This window comes from Tachyglossus aculeatus, chromosome 7 (assembly GCF_015852505.1).
Source record: "Tachyglossus aculeatus isolate mTacAcu1 chromosome 7, mTacAcu1.pri, whole genome shotgun sequence".
In the NCBI taxonomy this organism is placed as follows: Eukaryota; Metazoa; Chordata; class Mammalia; order Monotremata; family Tachyglossidae; genus Tachyglossus; species Tachyglossus aculeatus.
In genome coordinates, this window is record NC_052072.1 from 31,272,444 (window position 1) to 31,284,448 (window position 12,005).

At 41.8% G+C, this 12,005-nt stretch overlaps 1 protein-coding gene across 4 annotated transcripts in view; it reads right to left on the reverse strand.

The window, feature by feature from the left end:
• Positions 1-12,005, reverse strand: part of PHTF1 (putative homeodomain transcription factor 1) — a 44,876-nt gene that overhangs the window by 13,176 nt on the left and 19,695 nt on the right. For all 4 annotated transcript variants that reach the window (XM_038748986.1, XM_038748985.1, XM_038748987.1 and 1 more), the window contains 5 exons: positions 8,785-8,941; positions 6,758-6,934; positions 2,568-2,780; positions 1,902-2,030; positions 511-783 (listed from right to left, as the gene is read on the reverse strand). In XM_038748986.1, the coding sequence (XP_038604914.1) occupies positions 511-783; positions 1,902-2,030; positions 2,568-2,780; positions 6,758-6,934; positions 8,785-8,941 (949 nt within the window). The remainder of the gene's footprint in view (positions 1-510; positions 784-1,901; positions 2,031-2,567; positions 2,781-6,757; positions 6,935-8,784; positions 8,942-12,005) is intronic.

Consider the following 12,005-nt stretch of genomic DNA (forward strand, 5'->3'; position numbering starts at 1 on the left):
ATTAATGATTAGAGTCTTGGGGAAGCCAGGGGGATGTAGAACAGCTGCTATCATTTGGTTGTAGACACTCACATCTGCTAGGCGAATCATTTTGAATCTTCATTTGGAAGTCAGGTGTGGTCTGTGGCCACGGGAATAGAATATCTGCGTACCCTCACAGCAGAAAGACCGCGCTGTACCCACAACTGACCTAGACACATATCAAATGCCAATCATATAGGATATGGAAAGTACCATTTTTATAACGAAAACCTGTTGAATGGAAAACGTCACACACACTGCAGGGGAGTCATTCATAAACTTAGAGAAAGTGAACCCAAATCAATAATAACATCCCTTCAAAATATCACGTTGGTTGTCAGTTTTTACGACCAAGATCCAGATCATACTAACAGGCTGTTATAGTCTTTGCGCATATCCCAGTTATGGCTGTTGCATAGTTAAAACAATTAAAAAAGCAAATAAAAATCTCTTCTAGAAAGATGGCAAAACACTGAGTCTTACACATACCTGCTTATATGTTCTTTCAGCCACACACATCATGAAAAAAAACATCCAGGAGAGAGACAAACGCTCGATAAAGTTAACTGTGGACAAGACAACGATAGATTTGAAAGGTGGTGCCCCGCAAAAGACAGTCATGAGTTCCTGGACTGTCATGGCTCTTAGCTGATCAAGGCTGTTTTCATAGAAGAGTCGGTGAAGAAAAGGAAAAACCGCTAATCCAACGGTAACAATGTTCCCCAACATCTGATATGCCATTCCGTGTTGATATTCGTTAACCTGGAAATTAAGGCAATGACACTGAGATAGTGGTAAAATTCTGAAGAACCGAATATTGATCCAAACTACATTTTTTAAAAACCCTTTTGGAGATTTGCTGATTTTGAATATTATTAAATATTCAAACTCTTTGAATATTACAGGCTAGATTTGAATAGGTTTGAATGGACTTGTTCGTTGTTCAAGGATACTATGAGCATCTTATACAGAACATCTTATAGAGAGGTAGCATGGTCTAGTGGTTAGAGCAAGGGCCTGAAAGTCAGGAGGACCTGGGTTCTAATCCTGGCTCTGCCACATCTGCTGTGTGACCTCGGACAAGTCACTTAACTTCTCTGTGCCACAGTTACCTCATCTGTAAAATGGAGATTAAGACCATGAACCTCATGTGGGATATGGACTGCATCCAACCTGACTAGTTTGTATCTACTCCAGCACTACTTAGTTCAGTGTCTAAGTATGCGCTTAACAAATTCCATAAAAAAACAACAAAAAGAAGCAGAAACAATTACCATCACTAGTTACTAAAAGGAAACACAAACTAAAGTGCTCGTCCTCCTACTAAAACCCCTTTCCCCTTGAAATCTGCCATCTTCAAAACGTTTCTGAAATTTCACCCACACCAGGAAGCTTTCTCTGACTCATTTTTCTTTTTTTCATTCATTCAATTGTATTTATTGAATGCTTACTGTATGCAGAGTACTTTACTAAGCGCTCGGGAGAGTACAATACAACAATAAACAGACACACTCTCTCATATAACCTCAGCACTTCTGTGCCACCTTAGCCCTGCTGCTCTCTACTACACATCATGCTTGTGTACCTGTCGTCATCTTACATACTCTATTTGCACACTTCTTCCTCCTATTTGTAGACTACTGTTTTCCTGCCCCATATGTTTGTAAGCTTCTGTGGGCAGAGATCATGCCTTCTTCTTCTGTACTCTCCCAAGACTTACTACAGTGCTCTGCACATAGCAGGGGCTCAATAAACTAGTTACTAAATATGTGAAATATTTCCTTGAATGGCCTAGTTCATTTTGAAACAATTGGAGATGATTAGAGGGTATGAAAGAACAATTCTAAAGCCTTTCTCAAAAAAAAAACCAAAAAACTTACCCTGGTCATGATGATGCCACTAATTTCCAATACCGACAAGTCCATTTTTTCACATTCATTCCCTTCCCAAATGATGGCACTTACTCGTTCTGAGGCAGGGCTTGAGTTCTGAAGCCAGAATAAATGGTTCTGCGACGAAAAATAATGCAACCTTAACAGCTTAACTGTAACCCCCCCACCAACACACAGAAACACAAAATGCATCCTCTTAAATTGGGGCAGAGTCGGGAGAAAGGGCACTGCCATTCCAATGTATACACAGTATACTTTTATGAGATTGGGCATCTGTCTTGATTGAAAATAAAATGCTCTTTCAAATGCAGTCACATGTGACCAAAGAATGAAAATATAAGAATAGAAGTGCTAATACCTTCAAAAGAAGGATATACAAAGAGATTTCAAAGCCAAGCTCAATGGAGAATCAGCACTCCAGGCCCCATGCGGCTCTCATCTCAGTGGAGAGGTGGGGTTTCTTGCCTCCTCACCCGGCCCCGGCCAGTGATGCATTTCTTGCCAAGTCCTAACTGAATTCTCTATGTTTCTCCTCCCCTCTTCAAGTGCGTCCGTGCTTCTCCATGGAACTCCAACCCCCCCAAAAAAAATTGGCATTCCGATCTTAGTAATATAAAAATGTGTCTTTTCTCGGTAATAAGATTTTCCACAGACCTGTTGGAAAACGTCCTCTTTTGAATCCCATTTCATTCCTGTAAAAGTCTTGGCATTTGCCTCCTCACTGTCACTGGTGACCGATGAACGGCACTCGGGCCCATGGAGCAGGTCATCCCACAGCATATCCTCTGTCTCCGAGTCATGGCGAGAGCTTTCTGAATTTCTGCGAGACACACTGCAACTTCTGGAGCTCATTCCAGACTTAGAGTCCTTTAAAAGTGAAATAAAAAGGATAATTTGCACTGAAAACAAGAATAATGAATTATGACACACAACTAAAACAAAATAAAAATTAATTTAATCTTGAAATCACCATGGGGAGAATTGGCACATTTATCCTATCCCACCTTGATTACTGCATCTGCCTCCCTGCTGATCTCCCTGCCTCCTGTCTCTCTCTACGAAAGTCCATACTTCACTCGGCTGCCCAGATCATTTAAAAACAACAACGTTCAGTCCATGCATCCCCACTCCCCAAGAACCTCCAGGGGTTGCCCATACAGTTCAGCATCAAACAGAAACTCTTTAACATTGACTTTAAAGTACTCAATCAGCTTGTCCCCTCATTCATTCATTTTTACTTTACTTCACTGATATACCATTGATTGACTGACATTCTCAGGTGCCCTTGCCTCACCTGAGACAACTCTCTCCTGAAAAGACCTTCAAAGGGTAATGCTTGATCCTATTCATGAGTAGGATGGAAATTGCTTTTGAACCAGGGCACACAGTTTTGGGGCATCTGACAAGCAGCATGGCTCAGTGGAAAGAGCACAGGCTTGGGAGTCAGAGGTCATGGGTTTGAATCCCGGCTCCACCACTTGTCAGTTGTGTGACCTTGGGCAAGCCACTTAACTTCTCTGTGCCTCAGTTACCTCATCTGCAAAATGAGGATTGAGACTGTGAGCCTCACGTGGGACAACCTGATCACTTTGTAGCCCCCGCCCTAGCGCATAGAACAGTGCTTCGCACATAGTAAGCGCTTAACAAATACCATTATTATTATTATTTCAAGATTTCTTGACTGCTGTTTTCAAGGTCACCAATGGCATCCTCCTTACCAAATACAATGGACTATTGTCTCATCCTCCATCTCTCTCTTCTGAAGCCTCTTACAGAGTGGACCCTCCCTTCTCCTGGAAACACCATCCAACCTTGGTGTCCCTATCCCCTTAATAATAATACTAATAATTCATTCACTCAATCATATTTATTAAGCACTTACTGTGTGCAGAGCACTGTACTAAGTGCTTGGGAAGTACAATTCAGCAACAGATACAGACAATCCCCGCCCACAACGTGCTTACAGTCTAGTAGGTGGGAGACAGACATCAAAACAAACAGGCAGCAGTAGCATCAATATAAATAGAATTGATACATGCACATCAAAACAAGTAAACAGGTATTAATATAAACAGCATATATTCATATTTTTACACTATATAAATAGAATTATTGATATATGCACATCCAAACTAAACAGGTATGAATATAAACAGCACATATTCATATTTTTACACTCTGCCATTTCCCCCTTCTGAAATTTATTTTAGTGTCTGTCGCCTCTAGACTGTCAATTCCTCGTTGGCAGGAATTGTGCCCACCAACTCTATTGTATTTTACTTTCCCATGTACTTAGTACAGTGTTTTGTACCCAGTAAGGACTCAGATACTGGTATTGTTATTATTATTACTATGATTATTTATATATTTAAGTGCTATGTGCCAAGCACTGTTCTAAGTACTGAGATAGATATAAGTTATTCAGGTTAGACACAGTCCCTGCCCATATGGAGTTCACACACCAAATAGGAGGGAATACAGGTAGGTATTCAATCCCCATTTTGCAATTGAAGAAACTGAGGCTCAGAGAAGTGAAGTGACTTGCCCAAGGTCATCTGACCACTCTTTCTCGGCCTCTCTCAACTCTTCTTCTGTCTCTCACCTCTTGAGAGTGTCCATAAAAACTCTATTCTAGGTCCACTTCTTGTCTCACTTGCCCCTCACTACCTTGTGGAGCTCAGCCGCTCCCCTTTTGTGGAGCTCAGCCGCTCCCCTAGCTTCCTGCTACTTCCTTGCAGACAATTCCTAATCTCCTCTGTATCCTTGCACTTCCATGTGGATACATACTGGAGGCAAGAGGATGTTCTGCTGACACCTTAAACTCAGTCTGTCTAAACCGAATTATTCATCTTCCCTCCTAAATTTTCTCCTCCACCTAAACTTCCTATCGCAATTGACAACAGTAGACTGTATCTGATTTAACTTGTACCTACCCAGTGCTTAGAACAGTGCTTGATACATAGCAAGCACTTAACAAATACCATTAAAAAAAAACAAAAAACAGTACCATCCTCCCTGCCTCTGAAGCCCATAACCTTGGCATTAGGCTTGACAACTCCTTCCTTTTCAACTATCACTCTCAAGTCTGTTTAAACCCTTTTCCTCCACATCAGATCCAGGGTTTGCCTTTTCCTTGGAGAAGCAGCGAGGCTTAGTGGAAAGAGCCCGGGCTTGGGTGTGTGTGTGGGGGGGGTGGGGGGGCGGGGGTATCAGAGGATGTGGTTTCTAATCCCAACTCTGCCACTTGTCTGCTGTGTGGCCTGGGGCAGGTCACTTCACTTCTCTGGGCCTCGGTTACTTCACCTGTAAAATGGGGATTAAGACTGTGAGCCCTATGGGGGACAACCTGATTACCTTGTTATCTGCTCCAGTGCTTAGAACAGTGCTTGGCACATAGTAAGCGCTTAGCAAGTACCATCATTATTATTTAAATGGCCACCACCCTAGTCCAATGGCTCATCATATCCCAATTAGACTGTTGTCAGCTTCCTCACAGGTCTCCCTGCCTCTAGATTTTCCCCCTTTCCGATCCATACTTCACTCTGCTGCTTGAATCATTTTTCCTAAATGTCATTCTGCATCCGTCTCCCCACTCCTCAAAAGCCTTCAATGGCTAATAAATCTTCTCCGCATCAAGCAGAAACTTCTGATTATAGGCTTTAAGGCACTCCATCATCTTTCTCCCTTACTTATCCACTCTGTTCTCCCACTACATCTCAGCTCACACTCTTCATTCCCCTCAAGATCAGCTACTTACCTTTCTTCCTTCTCATCTCTCCAACCTCCAATCCCATGCTCATGTGCTTCCTCCTGCCTGGAAATCCCTCTTCCATCTTCAAAGACTTCCTGACACATCGACCCCTTTTGGGCCATCCTCACTTTTCTTCCCTCCCCTGGTTTTAATCCAACAACCATCCATAGCTTTCACCAATCACCCACTTCCGTACTGATAACCACCTGAAGCACTTTTGTTCATTTCTTATTACTTAAGCCATCACTCATCTATTTCCATCTGTACATTATTTTGGGATGTCATTCCCCAGCTACAATGTAAGCTTCTTAGGGGTGAGGATCATGTACACTAACTCTGTTGTACTATTCCAAGTGCTTAGTACAGTGTTCTGCAAACAGTAGGTACTTGATGAATTATATTGATTGATTAGTAAGCCCTCAACACTCTAACACATTCATTCCACTTCAGTTAGTGAAAAGAAGCTCCCAAGTTACTATACTCACCTCCCCACATTTTCCCTTTATCACTACTTCTCCAGCAACTAAAAAGTTATAAGAATGGTATGATATTAAACTAAATCTTATTTCATCCTTGACATTGATTTGAAATAATGACACTCTACCTAAGGGCAGCTAATTCAACTTCTGAACCATCTAACTTTCGGCCCTCATAATGTCATCACTGAAGAGGTGATTTTCTTTTACCTGTCCATTAAAACACACACACACACACACACACACACACACACACACACACACACACACACACACACACCCGCCACTACCCCCCTTCCCCCCCCATGGCCTAATGGATACAGCACGGGCATAGGAGTCAGAATGACCTAGGTTCTAATCCCAGTCCCACCATTTGTTTGCTTTCTGACCTTGGGAAAGTCACTTAAATTCTCCGTGCCTCAGTTTCCTCATCTGTAAAAATGAGGATTAATACTGTGAGCTCAAGGTGGGACATGGACCGTGTCCAACCTGATTAGCTTGTATGTACCCTAATGCTTAGTTACAGTGCCTGGCACATAGCAAGTGCTTAAAAATATAATTTTAAAAAAAATCACAGGTAAACGCAACCATATGACTTCACTACAAACTAAAAATACCTGAGAGTTTATGTAATTTGAAGAAATATGTGGTTTCCGGTTCTTGATCACATTGCCTTTGCCACTAGAGGTTCCTTCTACACTCCTTCGCAGCAATATCATCTGTGACTGTTCTTCAGCATCTTCTTCACTTGACAGCTCATCTGAAATCCCAATATCTAGATGACTAAAGCCTTCCTGAAGAGAGAATAGTTAACACTCTCACTGGGGACTGCATAGGATACTCTTGGGAACTATGAAAGCAAAACAAACATCAAAAGCAGATAAGTGACCTATACCATTACTTCATTGTATAACACCGAAAGATTACTTGGATTCACAAATCGGATTTACAATTTCGTTTAAAGCTAATTCCGGGTAAATACACGTGTACCCCCAGGATACAGCCATAATGTGTTCCTTGAAAATACGGGTGTGTTGTGACCCGTACTATTGAGGTAAACATTTTCCCCATAAACTTAAATAGAATTTATTAGGTTCATCCAAAACCAGTCTTGACATGACAACCAAACCCTACAGGTAACAAAATTACACTGAAGATCACTCCACACTGCCCGCCCCCAACCCAATCCCTAAATCCATTCCCCTTATACTATTCCTATGGGCTTTCTTCCCAGCCACCCCTCAAGCCTTTCCACCTACCCAGGATTTTATTCAATTTTTTAGGTAAACCAGGGACTCACACTATCTCTGCTTCCAGCAGGAAAATGTTCTAGAGGTCTCAGCTGGGTTTCCAATGGCCAGATATCGGAGTTCTGGCCCAGACTCCTGGCCCCCAGTGTCTAGTTTGGTTTGACCAGCCACGGTTCCTCCTGCTGTTCTCCGTAAGCTAAGCAACAGGTTCCTCCCTGAAGCACCTCTGTTCCTAGTTTTGGCTGCCTGTCAGCTTTTGACACCATGGTGACCAAGCAACACTTGGCTCAAAGGCATTTCCAGCTGTTTAGGAGCCTGGATTAGGCATATAAATCATCTCTCCTTCACCCCTCTCCCTGCTGAAGGCACAGTCTGGCTCCAATGAATGAATGAGAAACTAAGGAGTGGCAGGCAGCACAGTTAGGATGGGAGAGAAAAGATCTCCATCTTTCCCATTCTTACCCGCTTTGAGCTGACCCCTCCCTGCTGAAATAGAAAACCCGGCTTGCAAGCCACCGATTGGGAAGTAGTGCAGCAGAAGAGGGCAAGGGAGGAAGAGGGTTGGGAGGAGAACTGTCTTCTCTGCTGCGACAAGGAAGAGTGCTGCACAGGGCTTATGGATCCTGGGCTATGTCAGCAATTAGTGCTGTGTATTGGGATTATTGCATATGGTCATTCGGAACTAGGGGTGCACCTGAACAGTGGTCGATAAACTGGAACTGCAGCATTTCTGATGAGACTGAATGAAAACTGCCCATTTTCATACAATTTTGTATATTGGACAAGATTTTAGAATGTGTCTCTTGGTTACTTAAAATCACTATTTTCAGAAGATCTCATTCTGAGCTCAGGATTGTTTGGGTAGGATCGACCACAGGCTCAATTACCAGCTTTAGTTCTGGAAATCAAGAAATGTGATGAATTTCAATCACCATAGGACCCATTCCACTTTTCACATCATACAGTAGCTTTCCCTAAGCCCTCCTCTCCTCTTCTCCCACTCCCTTCTGCGTCACCCTGACTTGCTCCCTTCACTCATCTTCCATCCCATCCCCACAGCACATAGGTATATATGGGCAATTTATGTATTTATGTACTTATATTAATATCTGTTTTCCCCTCTAGACTGTGAGCTCGTTGTGGGCAGGGAATGTGTCTGTTTGTTGCTTTATTGTACTCTCCCAAGTGCAAAGCACTGCACTAACCACTCAATAAGTGCTCAATAAATATGACTGACTGACTGAATGAATATTTTTTACATTTAGGAAAGGAAGGTCACAAAGTATGCATTTGCCCTGCATCGCTATTAAAGTTTGAGGTCAGGATTAACGAAGAGAAAAGGAAAGGACTTGGGGAGTCAGTTACATTACTCACTCAATGATCCACAATCTTACCTGATTGTTTTCCCCATCAGAGAGCTTGGCTTTCTCTTTCTTTTGCCACATTCTAGACTCAGGCCGGGAATGCTTTCCCTTCATATCAGAATCCTTACTGCTCAAGCCATTTTCGATTTCAGTACCTCTGTCAGCCGCTGATCTCACTCTTTTGGCTCTAGTGGAAAAAAAATAATAAACACTACCATTAATTGCAGTTCTCTAAAATCAAACCTTCTATAAAGTCACTTTCCTCTGCTCTATGCCTATCAGATAAAGGCCCAGAAAGTATCTGTGAAATTCAATCATGTGCCTTTCACTAAGGAATTGGAAGGCAGTTCCTCACCACATTTTTCACAATCATATGTTAGTCAATAGGAATTTATTAAGAGCTCATGGGGGAAATAGCACTCTGAACAAAGTTTTTGAGAGTTGGAGCACTAAGAACTGACCTCTTACTTTCTGATAATTCTTCAATGTTGAGTCAGGGGGTGAAATGAAAAGAGGGCTTTTAGGTGAGAGCAAGCACGATGGGAATTGTGCTCTGCACACAGTAAGCACTCAAATACGATTGAATGAATGAATGAATGAATTGGGAGCAATAGGAGACTTTGGAGAGCTAATGGGCTAGAATGCTCAATTTGGGGTTTTTTTTCAGCCTTCCTCATAAGTTTGCTGGCCTTTTTGGAGATATGGGAAGGGTAAATCTGGACTCCCAGACCAAAAATACTGAAGTGGTGAAAAATCTATGGGACAATGATAAACTCCACAAAAACCCTACATACCTCTGTTTTCAGAAAATCAATCACAAAGGAACAACTTTGATTTTACTACAAAGCAGTAAAACCATCGGTATCACACTCAGTAACTTTCAGAGAGACTGTGGAACTTAACAGCAGATTAAAAAAACACCCAAAACACCGAAGTATAGCCTTAAAAAATCATAAGACATCCTAATGAATGTCTTCCCACCTGTTGCTAAAGGAATTTCCCCCAAATCCATCATCCATTGATGCAGCTATTAAAGAATCTATTCCTTGGATTTTACCAGACAAGTTCCAGTATCCAGTATCTCAGTTCCCAGCACCTCCTATGGATCTGTGAAATTTTCTACACAAAAAAACAATTCTACAGAGCAACCTGGAACCATTTAACTTTTTTTCTTCTTTTGACCCAATTCAACAATTCTATTCTTCCATGTGATTTCTAAATAGATTCTTTCCATCAACAAACTCCTACATCAAAACATCACCTTCCAGACATCCATATAGCAAAGGACCTTTCAGGTTTAAGTGTTACAAAATAAGGTAGGAAATACGCTGAGATATCTAGCTCTATCTCTAGATCGAGCTATACATCTAACAGCATGGATATCTATGTCAGCATATTTCCTCCCTCATTATACACACCCACACACATTCACCTATACATACACATAATATATCCACATAGCATAATTCCTACCTCATTATACACACCCACACACACCCACATATACATACACATAATATATCCACATAGCATAATTTCCTACCTTATTTTCTAACATCCCTTTATTTACTTTAAGCTCTCTATAGAGATATAGCTATATCTAGACTTATACATACATATTTTTTTTTAAAAAAAGAGAGGCAGCGTGGCTCAGTGGAAAGAGCACAGGCTGTGGAGTCTGAGGTCATGGGTTCAAATCCTGGCTCTGCCAATTGTCAGCTGTGTGACTTTGGGCAAGTCACAACTTCTCTGGGCCTCAGTTATCTCATCTGTAAAATGGGGATGAAGACTGTAAGCCCCCCATGGGACAACCTGATCATCTTGTTTCCTCCCCAGAGCTTACAGCAGTGCTTTGCACATAGTAAGCGCTTAATAAATGCCATCATTAGTATTAGTACTAGAGGCAGCTTGGTGCCATGGAAAGAACATGAGACTAAGAGCTGCGGTTCCTGGATTCTAGTCTCATTTCTGTCTGTTTTCAGCTCTGTTATTCGGGCAAGTCACAGCCTCTTTACATCTCGGTTTTTTCATAAGATAAACAAGGCAGTACTTGCCTTTCCCCTCCAGCCAGGGATGTTGTGGGGCAAAGATGAGCTAAGTAAGGTAAAAGTGATTGGGAATAAAAGCTCTCTTTAAAAATCCAAGTAAGATATTGGAGTGATCCTTGATCAATTTATGGTTGGGGGAGAAGGGGCAACCTTTTTGGCATCATCAGTTAAATGCAGGAAACAAGAGACATAAAATTATGTTTGGGGTTCCATCTTCTTGTTTTCATTCCAGGATGCAAAATGCAGGTGCCTATGAGGCAGGCCTGGAACCCAGCCTGGAATCTTTGCCACCTGGCTAGAGAAAGAGGTCCATCACTCTTGTTTTGGCCCTCCACCATCACCTCAAAAAACAAAAAACCCCACCTCATTCTCAAAGGTCAAGGACCTAGCTACAAATGTCTGAGGAAGCATGCCTGGTCTTTGAGATTACCATTCCCTTCTTTCCTTGGGCTTCAGTATCCCAAACCTCTAACCAATGATCAGGTAGTTCAGCTTGACTAAGAAAGGAAGGGGCAAGCACGTTTGGCGGTTTTTGAGACATGGGTAGATGTGTTCGGAACGATGTTTTAGTAAAATGAACTGGCCAGCAGAGTGAAGTAGGGAAGTAAATCTGTGGAGTGTTATATTGACCAAATTTCCAGCTGCCAAGGCAGTTAATGTAATAGACTCAGTCATCTTTGTTTGGATGGATGTACAACTAGGTCTCATCTAAAAAGCATCTTTGTTGATTCTGAAGATATTAAAATCTAGCTTCCTACAGATGCTAGAAGACTTGAAGGAATAAATGTTGATTTTGAGGTCAATTTATTATTATTATAATAACAATGATGGTATTTGTTAAGCACTTACTCTGTGCCAGGCACTGTTCTGAGCGCTGGGATGGATACATGGTTATCAGGTTGTCCCACGTGGGGCTCGTGGTCTTGATCCCCATTTTACAGATGAGGTGACTGAGGCACAGAGAAGTTAAGCGATTTGCCCAAAGTCACACAGCTGTATATATGTATATATGTTTGTACATATTTATTACTCTATTTATTTATTTATTTATTTTACTTGTACATGTCTATTCTATTTATTTTATTTTGTTAGTATGTTTGGTTTTGTTCTCTGTCTCCCCCTTTTAGACTGTGAGCCCACTGTTGGGTAGGGACTGTCTCTATATGTTGCCAACTTGTACTTCCCAAGCGCTTAGTACAGTGC